Source organism: Herpailurus yagouaroundi, unplaced genomic scaffold (assembly GCF_014898765.1).
Source record: "Herpailurus yagouaroundi ecotype Mexico unplaced genomic scaffold, PumYag 193, whole genome shotgun sequence".
Classification (NCBI taxonomy): Eukaryota; Metazoa; Chordata; class Mammalia; order Carnivora; family Felidae; genus Herpailurus; species Herpailurus yagouaroundi.
Genome location: NW_024412424.1, coordinates 1,233,564 through 1,255,994, shown reverse-complemented (window position 1 = coordinate 1,255,994; position 22,431 = coordinate 1,233,564). Strand labels below are relative to the sequence as shown.

The window sequence follows — 22,431 nt, the reverse complement described above, 5'->3', positions numbered from 1 at the left end:
CGGCGGGGCGCGCGAGGGCGCGCGGGTGGCGGCGCTGTGCCTCCTGTGGTACGCGCTGAGCGCGGGCGGTAACGTGGTCAACAAGGTGATCCTGAGCGCCTTCCCGTTCCCTGTGACCGTGTCGCTGTGCCACATCCTGGCGCTATGCGCGGGGCTCCCGCCGCTGCTGCGCGCCTGGCGCGTGCCCCCCGCGCCGCCCGTCTCGGGCCCCGGGCCCGGCCCACATCCGTCTCCCGGCCCGCTGCTGCCGCCGCGCTTCTACCCGCGCTACGTGCTGCCACTCGCCTTCGGCAAGTACTTCGCGTCCGTGTCGGCGCACGTCAGCATCTGGAAGGTGCCGGTGTCCTACGCGCACACTGGTGGGTGCAGCGGCCGGCCTGGGGGGCGGCGGCCGGGACGCGCCGCCCGGGGTTTCGGCGCGTGGGTAGGAGTGCGCTGGCGGGGCTGCGGCCCGACGGCCTGGAATACCAGACCGAGAAGTCAACTTCTGTTGGCAAGGGGCTGGGGGCCAACGAGACTTTTAGCAGGGGAGCGACTCGCACAGGGGTCTAGGGGAGGGAAGTGGCTGGGAAGAGAGCTGGGAGCTGAGCAGGGCGGGTCGCAGCTACTGGGCTGCGGGGAAGCTCCCCGGAAAGAGAAGGGCCGAGGAGGCTTGAAGGGCTGCCAGGCGCTTCCATCGCACTAGTGGAGTTGGGACAGGGTCCCAGGGTGGGTTCTGGGACGGAGACGGCTCCCTGAGAGCCCCCTGGCCTCTCTTTGCAGTCAAGGCTACCATGCCCATCTGGGTGGTTCTCCTGTCCCGGATCATCATGAAGGAGAAGCAAAGCACCAAGGTAACCTGGGAGGGTTCTGGGCCGGTGGGGGCCCAGCTGGTGACGTGGTCGCGGCTCCTGGCTTCCTGTCAAATCAGGAAGTCTGCTTAGAGGCTTCTGGTGGCCCTTTCACTAATGTTCTGTAATCACTTTGGAGGCAGTGGTGTGCATTGTGTGTGTCCCCGAGTTGTCTCTGCCCTGTGGTCTTGGGGACACTCCTGTCCCTCTCAGGTCCAGCTTCCCTTCGTGTTTTGATTCCCTACGTGTGGTTGCTAGTGGGCAGTGACTCGGTCCCATCTTGGCCAGGCCCCACGTGCCCCTCCAGGGGGACCCGGAATGGAACATCTGACGTCTTGCTGGAACTCTGACAAAGTTTCACTTCTTCGCGAGTGACCGCAGTCAGGTTGGGGACTTCTGGGGTCCAAAGTGAGGTGCTAGTCAAAAGAGTGATTTTTGGCAAAATCCAACAAAGTCTTCGAAATAAAAACAACCAGGAACTGTGAGTGTCTGGGACTGGAAACGAAAGCAACACGCAGAGCCTAGGACTGCATAAGGAAGATGCTTTGGGCACAATCCAGTGTCTGTTCAAGATGCCAAGCCTGGGTATTTCCTGGCTTGGGGCGAGAGGAGCTGTGGCTTCAGCCAGAGACGGCCTTGCTCCTTGTCCTTAAGTGGAAGTGCGACTCCTGTCGTCCCAGCTGGAATCCATTTCATGCTGGACAGAGCGCCTCTTCTCTAGGTGGTTGGTTTCTGGCATCCTGTATTTTATGTAACTCAGAGTGGCGGTGCCCTGGATCGGCTTATAGAAATTGGGCCACTTCTGGCTGATGTTTCTGTTTCAGCCTCTTTTTTGTCTGTAAGACCTGGGTGTGCTCTGGAACCCGCCCCCAGGGTGATGTCAGGTGTGACTTGTCTCCCTGGGTCCGAGTTGCCTGGGAGGTGTGTAGCTTCATCACTCGATATCACGTCATGTTTATCAGGTTTCCCTGTCGTTCGGGACATCGTACCCAGCTTGGGCAAGGAGCCCGCACCTTCCACTGTGGGGAAGGACTGAGGAATGGCCTAGGCAAAGACTAACGATAAAGACAGGATATGTAGGGACCCACCCTATGAGACAGATAAGGCAAGTGATTGTCATTCCCGATCGCAGGGGAAGAAGTGGGACTTAAAGGGAAAGGGGAGAGTCAAATAGCCTAATAGCCTGAGGCCCACAGCCAGCAGGGGGGTGGGGGGGGGCTGGAATTCAGGTCCCCCAGTCCGGAACCCTTGCTCTGACCCTCAGGGGCGTTTGAGAGGGCCTTATACCACCTCCTAAAATTCCTGCAGTGCTTTTAAAGTGTCCTTTGTAGGAAAAGGGTGAGCTAGAGGTCAAAAATGGATCCCATTTCTCCGGAAGTTTGGAGCCATTTAGCCACCAGATCTCAGGAACCATCGCATACGCTCTGGGCCTTGTAAAGTTGGACCTTCCCTTTGGTGAGGGACGGGAGACCGAGGCTCTCCTCCAGGCCCAGGGGCGTGTGGGGGGCAGCCTGGCTCAGCCTCGGCCATCCGTCCCTCCTGCCCCCCTTCCCGCAGGTGTACCTGTCGCTCATCCCCATCATCAGCGGCGTCCTGCTGGCCACCGTCACCGAGTTGTCATTCGACATGTGGGGGCTCATCAGCGCCCTTGCTGCCACACTGTGCTTCTCGCTTCAGAATATTTTCTCCAAAAAGGTATTTGGGTACCGTCTGGGATCTGCCTGGTGGTTTGCGGGTGCACAGGCAGGCGGCCTGTGAAAATGCGGTCAAGGAGGGATTCCCTTGATGTTGAAACAAACAAAAATCCTGTGGCCCTTCTGCTGGTTTTGTATTTGTTTCATTTTCTTAAGTAATTTGTTTCCTTTTATAAAATTAGCATATATTCAATGTGGAAAACTAGAGAAAAGCCCCCCCACCCCCCAAAATCAGAAAACTTGTGTCAGGTACCATAGTGGGTGCTGGAGATGACTAATCAATAGAGACCTGCCCTGCGCCCAGGGATTTCCATGCTATTGAGCAAAATCACAGTACTTTCCCCTAAAGAACTACTATTTTTTTTTTTCTTTTAATGTTTATTATTTTTGAGAGAGAGTGCAAGCAGAAGAGGAGAGAGAGAGAGAGAGAGAGAGGGAGGGAGGGAGAGAGAGAGGAGACACAGAATCCAAAGCAGGCTCCAGGCTCTGAGATGTCAGCACAGAACCTGACGTGGGGCTCAAAAGTCACGGACTGTGAGATCTTGACTGGAGCCGAAGTCCAACGCTTAACCCACCGAGCCACCCAGGTGCCCCAAAGAGAACTACTGTTAATGCTAGTAGGGGTCTTTTTCTGTACAGTTTTTAGAGTTGTGATATTATAGGTATGTTTCAGAACTGTGCTTTTGAAAAGTAAAATTAGTACCTTTTCGTTTACGATTACAACATTCTCCCATTTCATTAAAAATTACTGCTCTAGGGACACCTGGGTGGCTCAGTCAGTTGAGCATCTGACTTTGGCTCAGGTCATGATCTCATGGTTCGTGAGTTCGAGCCCCACATCAGGCTCGCTGCTGTCAACCTAGTAGTGCAGAGCCAGCTTCTGATCCTCTGTCCCCTGCTCTCTGCCCCTCCCCCACTCGCGCTCTCTCAAAAATAAGTATTTAAGAAAAAAACTATTGCTCTCCAACCATTCATTATAAGGAACGCAGCAACAAACGTCTTTATGTGTGCAGGTTTTCTGTCTTGAGTTATTTCCTTACGTTGTTGGGTCGGAGTATATGAAATATTTATGGCTGCTGATAGACTTTGCCTGGTTGCATTCTGGAATGTGCACGAGCGATTTAGACATAAACCAGTAGAATTTCAGAGTGCCTGTTTCACTACAGCTTTACCAGTTTTGAGTGTTGGTGTTTTTCACTCTCAGTCCTTCATATTTGTCTTGGGCACGGGCTGTGTGTCTCATCATAGGGCACTGGTAGGTTTGGCGGTCAAGGTCAGACGTCAGGGCTTACGTATAGTCCCTGTGTTTGGGGCCTGGGTAACTGGAGCCCTTCTTGCCATTTTTAGTTTCAATCGGCCTTTAAAGAGGTTTTCTCTTCTCAGGTGTTAAGAGATTCACGGATCCACCATCTCCGGCTGCTGAACATCTTGGGCTGCCACGCTGTCTTCTTTATGATCCCCACGTGGGTCCTGGTGGACCTTTCAGCTTTCCTGGTCAGCAGCGACCTGGTGAGTTGGCCAGTGCCACGGACACACCCTTTTCTTAACGAGTTCCAAAGCAGTTGCTTTGCCGGGCAGTTACACCTGTGTTGACTTGGGGACATTCAGGGCCCCTGGCAGCCAGCCAGCCCTCTTCAGGCTCGGCTTTGTCATGACGCAGTTTTCGTGCAGTCGAGGAAGTCGTCTTCCTTTGCACTTCCTTCTCCAGCGTGCTGGATCTCAGGTGTTGATGGCTGCTTCGTTCGTGCCAGTGGCATCAGGAAGGAAAATGCCGGCACAGGCGACTTTCCTGTCCTGACAGTCTGGCTCAGATCTCACTTTGACTTTCAAAACTGTGTTTGCATAGCTTGATTCCTCTCTTGGTGTCATCTCTGTCCGTACTTCCTTTCCTCTGGGTGTGTGCGGAGCTCTCTGAGCGCCGGCAAGAAAAGCTTCCCACCACGTGCAGGGCCAGCCTCCAGACGGTTCACTGGAAGCTAAGCAGGTGAAAAAATAAATAAATAAAAAAGAAAGAAACTAAGCGGATGACAGTGATAAGGAGGAGGTAGGCGTGGTTTCTTCCAAGCCGGAGTTACAGAGAGGGTAAGAGAGGGTAGTAAATTTTATTAGGGCTTAATGAGGCCCGATAGAGTTCTTGGCATTGGTCTTCAATCCTCAGCACTGCCTGGAGACATAGTGCACGTTATTTCCATTTTCCAGATGAGGAAACTGGCTCTGTTCTCACTTCCTTTCCATATTGATTAGCTGTAATTTTTCTGTAAAGAGCTTTCCATCATCACTCAGGACTAGTGTGTTACTTCCAACTACACGAAAAGCAGTTCAGTGCTTTTCTTTCATTTTTTTCTTAATTACCAATGTTTAGAGAACACTTCTTAGCTTACTGTAAATGTTAACCAGTGAACGGGGGGGGGGTGTTTTTTGTGGGGGTAAAGGAAGGTCCTTTTATATATTCTTTTTTTTCAACATCTTTGTGGACGCCTGTGTCAGTTGCACATGTTAACACTTTTTCTATTCGGATTATCCTGTCTCGGCCAATGGAGTCCTTCCCACTGGCTCCCTGTCCTTCTGACAGCACAGGTCAGCCTTTGGTAGCTTTTGGTCCAGCAGGATGTTGTTTCCCATATTGTGCCTCTGAGAGAGACAGGCCGTGGTGCTCACCGCTGTTGGGTTGTCATTGCTTTTAAGTCTTTATGGTAAAAAACTAGGAAAGCCCTGTTGGGGCAGAGGGGAGAGTTCATTCCAGTTCGTTGCAATGTAACATGACAGGATTTGTCACGGCTGTGATTTTTAAGTGTACATCTTTTCGGGTACGCTTGATTCCTTCCCGTAATTACTCATGTACAAGATTCCACTGTATGCACACATAATCGCTTCAGAGTGAAAATGCCCACAGGCCAGCTGCGGACAGGATTCTGAGTTTAAGGTTTCTTTGCCGGTCTTCTTTGTCCTTAGGACATGTCCCGTTAAAGATGCACAGTTGGAATGCCGTGTTCTAAGGGCACTGGAAATAATTGTTTTCACAGTGTGCCTGTGTCACCAGCTTGTCCGGTTGGGTTCTTTTACTTCCATCTGTTTTCCATTTGTGGCACTGCTTTCCTCCCCCCGCCCCCCAACACTGAATTTGTCAGATACCTTTGTATTTCCAAAGCCAAATGAGATGAGAAGGTTTATTCAAAGAAGTCTGGCTTCAGGGGCGCCTGGGGGGCTCTGTGGGTTATACGTCCAGTCTTGATTTCAGCTTAGGTCATGATCTCAGGGCGTGGAGCTCTGTGCCGGGTGTGGAGCCTCCTTAAGATTCTCTCCATCTCCCTCTCGCCTTCCCCTCCTCGCAAGCACGCACTCCCCACCCCCGCCAAAGTAAATAAATAAAATAAAAGCAAAAAATAAAAATATTAAGAAACAAAAAAATTCAAGAGTCTGGCTTCAGTCCCTATCACCTCCTGCTTTCTTGTCCCTCCCTGGAGTTCTTCATTGCTATGCTCTTGGTTTATTCTTTCAGCGTTTCTTTTTGCAAATATAAGCGCATCTGTATATATTCTTACCTTTCTCCTCCTTACACAGAAAGTGACTTTTTAGGTAGAAAGGAGCACTTTGCTATTTTCCCTCAATGATATTTCCTGGGGATCGATTATTCCCTATTGACATATTTAGGTCTTTCTCATTCTTTTTATTGGCTGCAGATACTGCTGGTGGGTTTCATCTCAGTTCTCTTACTACGTCCTGTTACAACTCCTTAGTGTCTCTGTATACATGCACACAAACACGTGCTTCCAGGCTCGGCTCTAGTAACTTTGCTTGTATTTGCATTCAGGACACGTTTTAGTTTTATTCCAGTGATTACCTTCTTTGTAATACCTTTAGTGACCTGTTCTCTTTGTCGAGCCCATACATATTTTTTACCTTGATGGGGTCCTCGTACGTTCCGACAGTTTTCTGGGGAGCACTCTGTATTTGACAGTGCTGGGGTGTGAAGGCAGGGCCCCTACCTATCTGGGCTCCCCCTCCCTGCCCTGTGTCTCTGGCACGGATGCCGGGTGACGTAGCCCCATCCCAGTGCTGTGCTTCGTGGCAGTACAGGGAGAAGGATCAGGTAGGAGAGCATCACCTGGAGTCTGCTGCTCGCCGTGTTACCAGGATTCAAAGGCTGTGTGTGGTGGGTAGTTCTGCACACGGGCAGCCCCACTGCTGACAGCTTGACCGAAGCCAGGCAGGTATCACTAGACTCCGAAGCAGGTGGCCTGGTTTTAAAGCTTTTACAAGATGAGTGAAGCAGCTATTTGAGAACAGAAGAGTAAATGGCAGTGGACAGGCTGGGGTTGAAGACCAGATTTCAAATTACCACTGAGTCAGCAGTTTGCTTTTCTTTTCTTCCTTTTTTTTTTTTTTTAATTTTTTAAATGTTTTTATTTTTGAGACAGAGAGAGACAGACTATGAGCATGGGAGGGGCAGAGAGAGAGGGAGACACAGAATCCGAAGCAGGCTCCGGGCTGTGAGCCCTCAGCACAGAGCCCAACGCGGGGCTCGAACCCACGGACTGTGAGATCATGAGCTGAGCTGAAGTCGGACACTTAACCGACTGAGCCACCCAGGCACCCCTCTTTTCTTTTTTTTTTTTTTTTTTAAGTTTATTTATTTTGAGAGAGAGAGAGCAAGAGTGAGTAGGGCAGGAGCAGAGAGAGGGAGAGACAGAATCCCAAGTAGACTCCCTGCCATCAGTGAAGAGCCTGACATGGGGCTCGAACTCATGAACCGTGAGATCATGACCCAAGCCAAGATCAAGAGTCAGATGGTTAACTGACTGAGCCACCCAGGTGCCCCTCAGTTTGTCTTTCTTTTGCCTCCTGTATCTTCAGCCTTAACTCGCAGCCCCGGGTGCTGCACATGGTGAGAACAGAGCAAGACACCCTCTACTTCTGGATCAGGGAATAGGAAAGGGGGTTCCTGATGCTCAGGGTAGGGGAAATGCCCTTCTGGCTTTTTCTGTTATTTTTGTTTCTTTGTTCTCCTGTGTCCCAGGCCCCTGGCAATCCTGTGGCAATGGTAGCAGCAGGGTCCCACAGCACCTGAGATGCTGAGTGAGGGCAGCCTCGCTGTGCAGTCAGAGTGGGATTAGCCCCCACTGTGTATTTTTCTCTTTTAATCAGCCCACTGCTTGGTCCCAAGTAGAGGTACAGTTGTGGGAAGGCCATAGTGTAGAGCGGGATAATTGTGCCCCAGCCCTTTGACTAGAGGACTGGTTCCTAGGGGAACCCTAGGCAACGGTCAGTACCAGGGAGATCGTGGAGAAGGAGGAACTTGGGAAAGTGACCTCAGAAACACCATGAAATCCTAGGCTCACCCCTGAGCTGTACATGTGAGGATCTGACCCTAATAGCACACCAAAGACTGACACTGAATTATGAGGTAGACTGCTGCCCACATCCCAGACTGATTGCTGGGTAGCGCACACTCAGGATGGAGCCGCGTACTGCTGGAGAGGCGTTGGAAACACAAATGACATTGGAACCAACACCCCCAGAAGGCTTGTCAAGCTTATAGCCTGAACCCAACTGAGTCTGCTAAAACAAAATTCTGTGTCAACATTCTGTAGAGGATTTAAGTAAGACCTACAGTCTTACAATATCCTAAACGTCCAGAATATAATCCAAAATTACTCGGCATATGAAGAACCAGGGAAATTTCAAGTCCCTTCTCATAGAAGACAATTAACAGATGCCAACACTGAGATGACACAGATCTTGGAATTATTGAACAGCGACTATTTTCTTTTAAGTTTATTTATTTTGAGAGAGAGCACGAGCGGGCAAGTGGGGGAGGGGCAGAGAGAGGGAGAGAGAGAATCTCAGGCAGGCTCTGCACTGTCATTGTAAAGCCCAACGCAGGTCTCAAACCCACAAACCCACAAACCTCAGATCATGACCTGAGCCAAAGTCAGATGCTTAACCAACTGAACCACCCAGGCGCCCCTGAATAATGTCTTAAAAAAAAAAAAAAAGTATTTACTTTTGAGATAGAGAAAGCGCCAGCTGGGAAGGGGCAGAGAGAGAGGGAGACAGGAACTGAAGTGGGCTGCACACTGACAACAGAAAGCCCGATGCAGAGCTCAAATTCATGAGGTGTGAGATCATGACCTCAGCCAAAGTCAGACACTTAGCCAACTGAGTCACCCAGGCACCCCCTGAACAATGACTTTAAAGCAATGATTATAATCATGCCCCAAAAGGTAACGTGAATTCTCTTGAGACAAATTTAAAGAATGAAAGGCAGAAGAACCAAATGGAAATTTTGGAAATTCAGAAAGAGTAGCTTAAAACCCATCACTGGATGGGTTCAGTAGTAGAATGGAAATGACAAAGGAAAGGGTCAGTAACTCAAAGATAGATCAATAGAAATTATCCAGTTTGACCCACAGAGACAAAAAAAAGATTAAAACACAAACAAGCAAAAAATCTGGAAGCAGCCAGAGAAAAATGATGCATTACTTACAGAACAGCGGTTTGAATGACTGTGGATTTCTCATTAGAAACCATGAACACCAGAAAGAGGTGAAAATAACATTTTTAAAGTACTGAAACTAAGAACTAGCAACACATAGTTTTATATCCAGTGAATACAGAACCTCCAGAACCAATAGAACTATAAAAAAAACCCACCAAGCAAAAAGATAGTATCAGCAACCAACTGGGTATCTCACTGACATTTGTAGAACATTTTACCCAACAACAGTGTAATAGACATTCTTTTCAGGTATTCATGGAACATTCACCAAGACAGACCATATTCTGTGTCATAAAACAAACTTTAACAAAAAATCTGAAAACATATAGGGGTGCCTGGGTGGCTCAGTTGGTTAAGTGTTGACTTTTGATCTCGGCTCAGGTCACAATCTCATGATTTGTGGGTTTGAGCCCCGTGTCGGGCTTTGTGCTGACAGCACAGAGCCTGCTTGGGATTCTCTGTCTCCCTCTCTCTCTCTCTCTCTGCCCCTACCCCACCTGTTCTCTCTCTCTCTCCTCTCTCTCTCTATAAATAAAAAAAAAAAAAAGATACTAAAACATACAAAGTATCTTCTCTGATAGCAGTAACAGGAAAATCTCCACAAACATTTAGAAATTAAGTAACACATTTCTAAATGATGCAGGGCCCAAGAGGAAGCCTCAAGGGAAATAAAATATATTTTCAACTGAAGCAAAACAGAAAAGAAGACATTACAAACACCAAGAGTGAAAGAGGGAATATCACTATAGACCTCACAGACATTAAAATGATAGAGATATTACTGACTATTCTATATACAGCATAGATGAAATAGACCAATTCTTCATAAACCACAAACTATCAAAACTCACCTACCCAAGATGAACTAGATAACCTAAATAGTCCTATAGCTTTTTTTTTTTTTTAATTTTTTTATGTTTTATTTTTATTTTTGAGAGAGAGAGGGAGACACAGAATCCAAGGCAGGCTCCAGGCTCTGAGCTGTCAGCACAGAGCCCTATGTGGGGCTCAAACTCACGAACCGCAAGATCATGACCTGAGCCAAAGTCAGACACTTAACCAACTGAGCCACCCAGGCACCCCAGTAGTCCTATAGCTTTTAAGGAAATTGAAATTCATAGGTTCAAACTTTCTAAAAAGAAATCATCAGGCCCAGCTGGTTTCACTGGCAAATTCTACCAGACATTTAAGAAAAAATAAATATTGATTCTACAGTCTCCTCCAGAAAACAGAAGACAGGGGAATGCTTTGGGCCATATAACAAAACCAGTATTCCTCATGGACGTTGAGGCAAAAGTTGTTAACAGAATATTTAGTAGGGGCACGTGGGTACCTCAAGTTGGCTGAACATCCAACTCTTGATTTCAGCTCAGATCGTGATTCCAGGGACATGGGATCAAGCCCCACATAGGGCTCTGTGCCAAGCATGGAGCCTACTTAAGATTCTCTCTGTCTCTCTCGCTCACTTGCTCTCCGCATTCCCCCCACTCACATTCTCCGTCTAAAACTTAAAAAAAATAAAAAAATATTTTTAAAAGCCCCAAATACTAGTAAATCGAATGTAGCAATGTATAAAAAGCATAATACACTATGACAAAATGGGATTTAAATCAAGAATGCAAGGCTAATTCAATATTTGAAAATCAGTGTAATCTCTAACAGTTTAACAAAGAAAATCACTTACTCATTTCAACTGATACAGAAAAGGCTTCTGACAAAACCCAACATCGTTCATGAAGATAAACACAACTAGGGGTGCCTGGATGGCTCAGTTGGTTGAGCATCCGACTCTTGGTTTTAGTGCAGGTCATGATCTCACTATGTAAGATCGAGCCCGGAGTCGCAGATCCCACTTAAGATTTTCTTCTTCCTCCTCTGCCCCTCCCCCACTCATGCATGCACATGTATGCTCTCTCTCAAAATAAAATAAATAAAATACAAAGTCAACAAACTAGAAATAGAAGGAAACTTCCTCAACCTGATTTTTTTTTTTACATGAAAGCTGATTTTTATTGTCAACAGCCGTTCTTTAAACATGAACATGCATATAGAATATTCTGCACACACATCACAGTTATTAACATTAACGGTTAAACACACAACCTACATCCTTATGAAAATAGTCGAAATGCAAACATAAAACAAAAGTCTTACTAATTTTTAAAAAGTTTGTGTTGGGTACCATTTGTACAACATAGTTAATTTAGACGTTTTCATTTTGGCTGTACATGAAAAAAGCAGCCAGTTGAAAATAAAGTCATTGAGGGTTTTTAAGTAGCAGAATAGGCAGTTTTGCCATGCAGGAAAAACAATGTTTAATATTAGTTTTCCCAAAAAATCCACATTTAAAAATATTTAGTTCAAGTCACAGAATTTTTCTCAGTAGAGACCTCAATGTGATGCATAATTAGCTGCCTTAGATGGCCCATTTGAAAGGACGGCGTCCCTTCCCCAGTATAACGTTACTGATTTTGGCACAGAAAAGAAGTCTTAAGTATGAGAACATGATAAAAAAAAGATGGAAGAGAACAGAGGAAAGAAAGAAACAGCAAGAAAGAGTACATGAGCTAGTAGTTGCATCACTGAAAACTGCATTCTCAGCCACTGCAGAATACTAACACCATGATGAAAGATTGGAGGTTTTTCCTGCTAAATTCAAGAATAATTTCAGGATGTTCATGCTCAACATGTTTATTCCACATCATACTTGACATCCTGGCCGGTGCAATAAGACAAGAAAAAGAAATAAATAGATTTGAAAGGAAGAAATAAAATTCTCTCTAACCAGCAAAACCTTGTTCTTTAGTATTAATTATAAATAATTGCTTGAATTTTAACTTCAATTTTTCTCCTTGGAAAAGGTGGTAATGAAGAAAAGTTGAGATTCATTAATCTACACAGGCATACCTTGTTTTATCGCACTTAGCTTTATCACACTTCGCAGATACTCCATTTTTTTACAAATTGAAGGTTTGTGGCAACCTCACATCAAGGAAATCTATTGGTGCCGTTTTCCCAACAGCATTTGCTCACTGTGTCTTTGTGTCATGTTTTAGTAATCTTTGCAATCTTAAAAACTTCTTAATTGTTACCGCATTTGTTATGGTGATCTATGATGAGTAATTATGACTGACTGAAAGCTCAGGTGATGGTTGGCATTTGGGAGTAATAAAGTTCTGTACATTTAATTAAGGCGTACCCCTTTTTTAAGACATAATGCTATTGCACATTTAACAGTCTACAGTATAAATATAACTCCTATATGCACTGAGAAACAACAAAAAAAATCACTTGACCTGCTTTATCGCAATATTTCCTTTATTGCAGTGGTCTGTAACTGAACCTGCAATATTGCGAAGATATATGCCTGTATATCTGTGTGTGTGTGTGTGTGTGTGTGTGTGTGTGTGCGCGCGCGCGCACGCGTGTGTGGATAGATAGATAGGTATTGAGTTTTTTTTAACCTTAAAGCTGATTGGAATATTTACATAGATAGGCAGACAAACTGGAATAGTCAAAATAAGTCTGAGAAAGAATAAACTTGGAGGAATCACATTATTTAAAGACTTTAAGTATTAAGGTACAGATACTGGTTAAGGGGGAGACACATAAATCAGTGGAGCAGAATCGTGTGCAACTAAATGCACACAAATTTGGGTAATTGATTTCTGACAAAGATTCAAAAGCAATCACAGGGCAAAGGGTAGTTTAACAAATGGTGTTGGAACAACTGGACACCGATAAGCAAAAATCTGAGCCTTGACTTAGACCTCACACATTACAGAAAACTTAACTCATAATGTATTCTAGACTTAAATGTAATGATAACCTTTAGGGGCAAAACACACACACACACACACACACACACAGGAGAAAAATCTTCATCATGACTTGGGATTGGTTCTTAAGACACTCCACCAAAAGCAAAGTCCATAAAGAAAAAATTGGTAAATGGAGTCTCATTAAAATTTAAAACTTTTGCTCTGTGAAGACACTACTAAGTGAAAGAAAAGACAGACTCCCAACTGGGAGGAAATATTTGCAAATGATGTAGTAACAGAGAACTTGTGTTTTGAATATATAAAGAACTCTCAGAACTCGATAGCAAGATCATAACTTGCTTAAAAATGGGCAAAGGACTTGAACAGACTTTTTCCCACTGGGACTGTCTAGATGGCATGTAAATAGGCAAGTAAAATATGTTCAACATCATTAGGCACTAGAGAGAAACAGAACCAGAATAAGATCCACCTCATACCTAATAGAATGGCTATAATAATAAAAAAATACAATACCATGTTTGTCAAGGATAAGGCAAAGCTAGAATTCTTATATGTTGTTGGAGTAAATACAGAATGGTACAACCATTCTAGAAAACATTTGGGAGTTTCTTCTGAAGTTAAACATACGCTAATCATATGACCCAGCAATCTCACATGTGGGTGTTAACTTTAGAGAAATGAAACTCAAGTTCACACAAATGTTTATAGCAACTCCACTCATGACGTCATGACCACCAAAAACTGGACACAACCCAGATGTCCTTCAACAAGCGAGTGAATAAAAAACGAAACAAACCCACTTTGGTACATTCATACAATGGAGAGTTGCTTGGCAATGAAAAAGGTCATCAGCTGTTGTTCCTTATGACAGCTTGGGTGGATGTCACAGGCATTATTGCTGAGTGAAAGCAGCCTGTCTGAGAAAGTTCCATCCTGTATCATTCCAGTTCTAGGATCGTCTCTAAAAGGACAAACCTAGAGGGAAGGAGAACACACCGTTAGTTTACCTGGATTGGGGAAGGGGATTCATACCAAGAGGCCTGGGAGAGTGTTTCGAGGTGAGGGAGTGGTTCTGAATCCTGATTGTGTGGGGAAGAAACACTTGACTGGTATCAGTTTTTTTTAAAAGCTGGATTGACTGGGTTCCTTTTCTGAGAAATAGGGATCTAGGCAGGCTGGCTGGCTCATAAAAACAGCTTGTAAGACCATGTCGGTCATCTCAGGAAAGGACTCGGGAGTGAACAGGTCAGCTTGCCACAGAAGCATGCTGGTGGGCTCACGTGCCTTACAGGGGCTGTTCCAACGAGGGGCAAAAGTCAGAGTGACCGTGAGGTCACCTAAGTGTATCTTGCTGCCCTTTGAGAGGACCTTGTGATCCCTCTCTCTCTCTGAGGGTGGTGGAGATGGAATCAGGTGGCCATTCTAAGACCGTTCCAGCTCCCATGCTGGCAGGCCACTAAATGCCACCTTCCTGGAGGGACCCAGCTGTGTCCAGTACCAATGTGGCTTGAGGACTGGGATGCAGAGAGGAGGTGCCACCGCGCAGCTGTGGCTTTGCTACCTTCACTGAGCCACACTAGGTCTTGAGGGTGCTCTGCCCTTGGAGCACAGGGACGTGGGGAGTGTCCCAGCACTCCAGACGAGGTCAGACACTGCAGAGGTGGACAGCCTGGAGCTGTGCGTGGCTGGTGTACTGTCTCCTGGGGCCCTTCCACTGGCCTGGCCGCCCTGCCCTGTAGCAGCCTCTTGGTGCCCATTGGTTCCTCAGGACTGGTACTGAGGCAGGACTGTGGAAGGTGGGGAGGCATAGGAGTGGTGCCACATGCCTTCCGGTATCCAGCTCTGAATAGATGTCCGTAAATGTTCAGCACTGGGCATTCCCAGCCGCTGGCGGGGGCAGCCCCCCACCTAATTCTCAGCTGCTGCCTGTTCTGGGATCAACCCAGGCTCAGGGGGATGGGTGGGGGAAGGGGGTTCTGTGGTCCAGATGTCTGCTTGTTGTGAGTTCTTAACTTCTGGGCCCCCTTGATCAGAGTGCCTCATTCCAGAGAGGCTCAGATGATAACTAAAGTTTTTGAGAACATCTCGTGTTTGGCTTGGGACTGTTTTAAAGCACTTTCACAGCCATGAACCCTTTTGATTGTCCCTACAGCAGCACTGTGTGGGCTCAGCAGGGTCAGTGTCTTCTGTCGCACAGAGAAAGAAAGTGTGACTTGAAAGGTCAGGTGGCTGGAGGTGAAGGGCGGGGAGGAGGGGGGGGTGGTTCTCAGTAACAGGGCAGACCCAGGGCTTCTTGCTTCTAGCCTGGGACTCTTGTATTACTAGGTTCTGTGCGTACTCAGGGGCTGCCTTCCCAGGGCCTCCCTGTCCTACAGAACGTGTCATGTCTGCTACAGTCTGAATGTGTCCCCCCCACTCAAATTTCTATGTTGAAACCCAGCCCCTCATATGATGGTATGAGGAGGTGAGGCCCTCGTCAGACAGGGTTGGTTGGCCTTATAAAATGAGACCCAGTGAGTTCTCGCCCCTTCCACCACATGAGGGCACCGTGAGAAGACCCCACCTATGAACTGGGAAGCTCATACAAGACACTGAGTCTCTTTGATCTTGAACTTCCTGGCTTCCAGAACGGTGAGAAATAAATGTCTATTGTTTATACCCCCCACCCGCCCATGGCATTTTGTTATAGCAGCTCAATTGGACTGAGACAGTGTCCAGTAAGCAGACCTTGCTCCGCTAACCCCACAGCTCCCAGTCCTCGCTGTCCGGGACAAGGGAAGCTCCAGTTCACCTCGTGCTCTCCACCCTTGGGGCTCTTGGAGCCTCCCCGTCCTCAGCAGCAACGGAGTGGATTATTGCTGTGCTTGCGTGCAGTGTCGTGAGGGTCAGAGGTTGCGCAGATCAGGCACTTGTTATTACACGGCAACACACAGCTGGAACTGCTCCCCGCCTAGACGCTGACCCCAGTAAGCCACTTTGTGCCTCTCCCCCACTTCTGCCAGGGCCAGCATGTGACCCCAGTGCTGTTCTTGTTTTCTCGTCTCTGTAGACCTATGTGTCCCAGTGGCCCTGGACGCTCCTGCTCCTGGCTGTCAGCGGCTTCTGTAACTTTGCCCAGAATGTCATTGCCTTCAGCATCCTCAACCTCATCAGCCCTCTGAGCTACTCCGTTGCCAATGCCACCAAGAGAATCATGGTCATCACGGTGTCCTTGATCATGCTGCAAAACCCAGTCACCAGCACCAACGTCCTAGGCATGATGACAGCCATCCTGGGGGTCTTTCTGTATAACAAAGTGAGTCTGAGGTGGGGTGGGGTGTCCCCTCGATACCCAAGGAGGCACCAAGAGTCGGTGAAGGGGAGAAGAAAGGGCCTCACCCTGAGCCAAGAGGCTGGGGTTCCAGCTCCCAGCTTTGTGGCTGACTGGTTTATGGTGTTGGTGTGGCCCTTCCTAGCCCGGCTTTCCTTTTCCTGTGTAGATTATTCTGGGTCCGTGCCATACTCCAGCTGTGGCTTTTGGGTCTGTGGAGACTCTGTCAGGGATCTCACGGTCTCCTCAAGAAGACCGTGTTCGGTCCAGTGTAAAGACACAGATGGCTCATAGGGAGGGCTGGCCATGCCTGAGCCCCGCTAGGGCCAGTGCTTCGGTGGCGCCTTGAAGGGCTGCTCGGATGCCCGTTGCTCCTCTGTCCTGTGTGCATGTCCTGGGGAAGGAGCCAGTTGTCTCACTGACTCTCTTGATCTTGCAGACCAAGTACGATGCCAATCAGCAAGCCCGGAAGCACCTCCTCCCTGTCACAACGGGGGACCTGAGCAGTAAGGAACATCACCGGAGCCCCCTGGAAAAACCCCACAATGGCATCCTCTTCCCCCAGCACGGGGACTATCAGTATGGCCGCAACAACATCTTAACAGATCACTTCCAGTACAGTCGGCAGAGCTACCCAAACTCATACAGTTTGAACCGTTATGACGTGTAGAGTGTAGAGGGCAGGGTGGTAACTGTGTGACTCCTTCCCCCACTCCCTAGCAGTACCAGAAACTTCTGACAACCAGTGAATGTACAACCCAGCCGAGGGGACGGTGCACAACCATCAGAAGACCCTGGGCTTTCCAGCCCCTTGGGGGCAGCAGGACGCTGCCCTGCAGCAAGGGCCACCGCCCTCAAGCTCCCGTGTTCCAGGCCCTTTCTTCCTGGAGTCTGTCATCCGAGGGCTGTGTTGCTGTGGAGACCTTGGCCAGGTTTTTACCTTTCTGTGTGGACTTCTTCCCCAAGTTATGTATTTTGAGAGTTCTCATTCTGCTTTCCAGATAGTATTTCCAGGTAACTCTCCAGAGAGGCGGGATCACTGTGGATGCAGACCTCCCTGAGCAGGCAAGAGGGGGTTCCCGGGGGCCAAGGAAAGGACAGTAGGATCGTGCTGGAGAATGACAAACTAGCTGCTTCAATTCTGCTGCTCAGATAGGCCAAGGGCCGAGGCAGGCATGGAGCAGGGGGGTACTAATTAAAAGCATGTCCAGCAACAAAGATGGACCCAGTTTCCGGCCAACCCCTTGGCCGTTTGCAGTTACTGGCAGATCTTCCAAAGAGAAAAGCTACTGCAATTAGCCTTGAATTCTTGGAGCCTAATTCTTTGACCTGCAAGTCAGAGTCAGTATATGTCCAGATCCAGAGGGAAGGGCAGCTGCTGTCTCCTGTGCCCTCTCTTTCCTAGCCAGAGCAGGGCATCTCTCCTTGCTGGGGACAGCAAAGGGGGAGTGGCTGAGGGGCTGTCAGAGCATTAGGAAATCACGTTCAGTGTTTCAAGCTCTGTTTTTGTAATACTCGTTTTGTCTTTTCTGATGAGTCTTCGCTTCTGTGACGACTTAGTAGGATGTTTGGTGGGGAGATGTTAACTTGATGAGGATCTTGCATTTTTCTAGGGAATATTTTGCAGTTTTGTGTGTTTATGCCGTTGTCTCCTATGGGGGGTGGGGCGCATGAGGACTGGCTTATAGATTGAAAACCCTTTTGTTCTTAAATGTTTAAAAACAAGAAAAACTCCTTCTGGTGATGCGTGTCATGATACATTTCAGCATTAGTAGGAAGCGCTGAAGTTTCTGAAGCTCCTAATGGCCCCAGCCGCCGAAAGCAGAATGAATCAAGAATGTCATCTCAACAGTTTGTGTAATAGATGAGACCACAGCACTTTAATTCCATGACCTGATCTGGTGGGGTGTCTGCATTAGGATCGGAACCATGTCCTGGTGAAGGGGAGAAGCGGCAAGCACCAAGCTAGGATTTGGGTTTGGATAAATCACGTATCAGGAAAATGATGTGGCCCCAGCAGGTAGCCCATGTGCCGAGGTTCAGGTCAGGGTCTCCATCTTTCCTAGCGTCACAAGAGGATGCTGTCCTCGCAGAGGGGACCACTGGCTCAGCTGCTGGGGTCCCTGGTGATGTCTGCCTTCCTTCGGGGCTGTGCCCAACCTCTTGAATAGGCACTCGGAGGAAGCTGCAGGTGGGACAGTGGGTCACCCTTTATGTCTTGGTGAGACATTTCCCCGTCTGAGGGAGTACCATAGCTTATGATGGACTCCTGGTTTGGTTATTTTTGTCAGCTTATGAGTGGGCTGGCTGTTCCTGGAGGTCACCCGGTCCCCTTGTGGCCGGAGTTTATGCACCACCAGCCTCAGGTCCCTGTGTGTTCACGTGTCGTTCACTTTCTTTGTAATTATTTTGGTTGGCCCAAGTTTTGAGACGGTTGCTGTGTAACACGGGAAGGAGAAATCTGAAGGGCATTTGTGAAGAGTTTGCTGAGTGTCTTCACAGAGGCATTACAGTCTGTAGCTGAACTTTTCTCACTGGTGACTAGCAACAAATGGGGGTAATTCTGCACCACAAAGATACTGTGGTAGTTGTTTTTATGATTATAGTGACTGAGTCCTTGAACAGATAATTGAACTCCAAAATGAACTGTGTGTCTTTTCAGGTTTAATGAAATTTATGATGTTGCTAAAATTTGTATATTGTTTCCCTTTTCCAATGCAAGATCTGCTGGCGAGGGGAACGGACTGGTTTTATTACGGTTTATAAATTAATAAATGGGGTATTTAATTCTGTACATAAATCTGCAGCAAGTACATACACTGGAATGAATGAGACAATCATATTAGACCAAATCATCCGATCAAAAGACAAAGACATACTTTTGAGACTTGAAGGTTCAGAGCTGACACTGACCTCCTGAAGGCCAGTTTTCCAGCCACTTTGGCCCTGGCCTACCACCCCTGCCCACTCCCACATTCCCATTTGCAGCTCTGTTCCCCTCTCCCTCTTCCTTGCTGGGGTTTGTGGCAGGAAATTAATCTACCCATCCATTGTGTGGTCTTGCCTACGACACTAACTCGAACCCAACTCCTTCATTTTACAGAAGGGGAAACTGAGGCTCAGAGGGCATTTTCGAATAGTGTTTGTTCACTATTTTGAGACTTGGTGTGGACTTTCTAAGCACCTTATTTTAAGTCATTCGTTATAGGGAAAATCAAACCCCTATTACAAAGGAGAGAAACCAAACATGTTGAAGTGAAGAAGCACTTGGGATTTCTCAATTTTGCTGTGTATTTGGTATACATCATGCAACAGGCCCTTTATTGTTGCTGGGATACAACCAGACCCGGGTAACTTAAGGTCTAACAGCCTTAAGGGGATAGAACATTAAATTATTAAAGGAACTGAAAATTGTGAATTCTTTTTTTTTCAGTGGTCACCTGTTTTCAAGAATTAAATGCTATAGACTTCTGTGGGATTGATACTGTGTGTATATTCATTGATGGCATTTACCAAAAATAAACGATGGTCTCCAGGGAATCATGACTGGTCCTAATTTGTCAGTGAGGGTCTGAGTGACCCTGTCTTCAGTGTGCCCGGCAACAAAACATGTAAGAGATAGAAAGAACGAGCCAACCTGATTCTCACATCCGAGTAAACTGCAACTTTTTTTCCTGAGCCAAAGATGAGGACATGTGATGTGTGAATTTATGACATGGTAGAATAAAACCAGAGACACAGCTCAGCAGTTAATGACATGCCTTTATTGAACAAAATAACACGGAAAACCCAAGAACGTGTAGCAGCTGTGCTCATGGAGCGTATTTTTGAGGAGTAATGGCTAATAGTGAGACCTGCTCCACGCCTAACACAGTGGTGGATTTTCCCCACACAATCCTTACAAGGTTTATTAACCTTATTTTACAGATGAAAATGAGGGTTGAGGGGGTTATCACACAGGAAGTCTGCCTCCAAAGCCTATTCCCCCCCCCCCCCCGCATATTAACTCAGATACCCATTACCTACAGAATTTCCTTCAGCCACAGTTGAAGAGTAGGAGTTTCTGCTACAACAACTGCCCACATCCTTTTAATTCATAATCCTTTTGTTCACTGATTTACTGAACACTTCATTTGAGTCAAGTACAGGAAACAGATGCCTAGGCCTCAGAGCACGCTTGGCTTAATTTGTAGATGTGTAACTAAGTTAAGTAGCATATAGGGGCTATGTTGGAGATATGGAAAACGGTAAGGAAGTACAGGATAATTATTTGAGGGGAATGGAATGGAAATGTTTGCCTTACTACAATTCTCAGGTTATTTTATTTGCATATTTTATATTATACACATCTCATTTAACCATCAGAACCCAAGAGGGAGATACTAGCACCATTTTCCAGGGAAGTGGAAACAAAGCCCATGGACCAAGCCGGGAATCCAGGAGTGTCTGACTCCAAGCCAGGGCCCTTGGCCCGGCAGAGCGGCCAAGATAAAGTGAGCTGTTTTGTTTTTCCTCACCTTTGTCATGTACTCGCCATGAGAGGAGGTGATGTCCTCAGGGGTGTGTCCTTTCGTTGCAGTTGTGTGGGCCATGCTGCCACAGTAAGACCTTGACGGAGCCCTCCCGTCTGGGCGACCTGGTGGCTTGGCAGTCCACCACTGCAGCTGCAACGGGGCCTCCAGAGGCTCTGCCCCAGGATGGAGTTGCTGCCTCACAACTCAAGACCTGGTCCTACGGAGAATAACAGCTCATGCTGCACGCGGCCCCGTTGTTCAGACACTAGTCTCAACTCCTACCTGGGGCTGAACACTCCAGGGACTGGAATACTCCCATTTATCTATCTCCCCAGGGCAACTCCTTTGTGACCAGAGGCTGGCTCGGTGACAAGATCAGGCCCTGAGGAATGCTGCTCCCTCAAAGACTGGATAGGACCTTCTCTGTTCAGGGTTCAGTTACTGTAGGAAACGAGGTTGACAGTAACACCAAGCTTTGGCTTTATTGAGACTACAGGTCTGGATGGGCATTAGACTTCCTTAGTCACCCGCTACTTTTTTAATAACTTTTATTGTCTATGTATTTTTTCAGCTTGAAAAAAATTGTTAAAGCTAAAAAATATCTGTACTATACAGACATCAAAAAGAATGAGTTAAGGGTGTCTGGGTGGCTCAGTCAGTCAAGCGTCCAATTCTTGGTTTTGGCTCAGGTCACGATCTTAAGGTTGTGAGATAGAGCAACGAGTTGGGCTCTGCCCTGCCCCCACTTGTGTTCTCACTCTCAAAATAAATAAACTTAAAAAAAATGACCGTATAAAAGTGGTCACAGGTTTACATAATCATTTGAGGGGACAGTTGAGCATTATCAGTATTAAATGTGCACATCCTACGCTAAATCATTTTAACAGTGGCCTAAAAGTGGAATCAATCAGAGACTCCATAGAGTCTGGCTTGAATAAATTATTGTACATCCGCATCACACTGTCCTGAGCAGTCACGAGAAATGACCATACAGATTCGTTAACCTGTCTTGGCTCACAGATCCTGTTAAGACTCTAAAAAAACATCGTGTATCTTTAATTCATGAAAACACATATAGGTACAATAGCGTGCTATCTCTGAATTCCACCCGTGGCGGATCACAAATTAAAACCCCGATGTAGACCTTTACTGGCACCTGCAGCCCCCGGATTACTGGGCTTTATACTGAACAGACCAACACCCGTGCTCCTTTGGCCTGGTGTGGTCACACAGCTTGCTGCAGAGTAGGATCTCAGTGCAAACCTCACTTCCCAGGGGCAGGCCAGACCCCCCTCCCTCATCAAGGTCTCGGTACCCAGCTGTTTTCCTTAATAACACTGTTGGAATGACGTATTTGTCTACTGATTTATAGGTCTCTGCCCCTCCTGGGCTGCCTGCTCAGGAGAGCAGAGTTCAGGCACCACTGGGACATCACAAGCCACGTTCAGCCTGCTTTTCCGTGAACCAAGAATAGTCTCTACTAGGGAACATCTGCAATCAACTCATGCCAGGGAAGACCAACTTAGAACCGCCAAAAAAAGCATTCTGTTTTTCTCAGCAGACCTGTATTTTGAAAACTGCTTAAGCATTACATTCTGAATACCACCAATAAAAAACTGTTAGGGACATTTTCTCTTTGGTTACGCAAGTACCTACATAATATGCTCCGTTTTGCCTCTTGGCCCACAGAGCCTAAAATATTTGCTATCTGGCCCTTTATAGAGAAAGTTTGCCAATTCCTGGCCTAGAGCAGTATCTGACATACAGGAGATAATCCATGAGCGTCAGGTGGCGAAATTTGT

General features: G+C 47.1%; 1 protein-coding gene across 1 annotated transcript in view; it reads left to right on the top strand.

Moving 5' to 3' along the window:
* The window catches only part of SLC35E1 (solute carrier family 35 member E1), a 21,161-nt gene extending 1,506 nt beyond the window's left edge, over nucleotides 1–19,655 (top strand). Inside the window, exons 4-9 of the mRNA XM_040445548.1 lie at nucleotides 5–359; nucleotides 763–833; nucleotides 2,388–2,525; nucleotides 3,908–4,033; nucleotides 15,855–16,100; nucleotides 16,555–19,655. Of these exons, the coding sequence (XP_040301482.1) occupies nucleotides 5–359; nucleotides 763–833; nucleotides 2,388–2,525; nucleotides 3,908–4,033; nucleotides 15,855–16,100; nucleotides 16,555–16,785 (1,167 nt within the window). The 3' untranslated portion in view covers nucleotides 16,786–19,655. The remainder of the gene's footprint in view (nucleotides 1–4; nucleotides 360–762; nucleotides 834–2,387; nucleotides 2,526–3,907; nucleotides 4,034–15,854; nucleotides 16,101–16,554) is intronic.
* The last annotated feature ends 2,776 nt before the right edge of the window (nucleotides 19,656–22,431 follow it).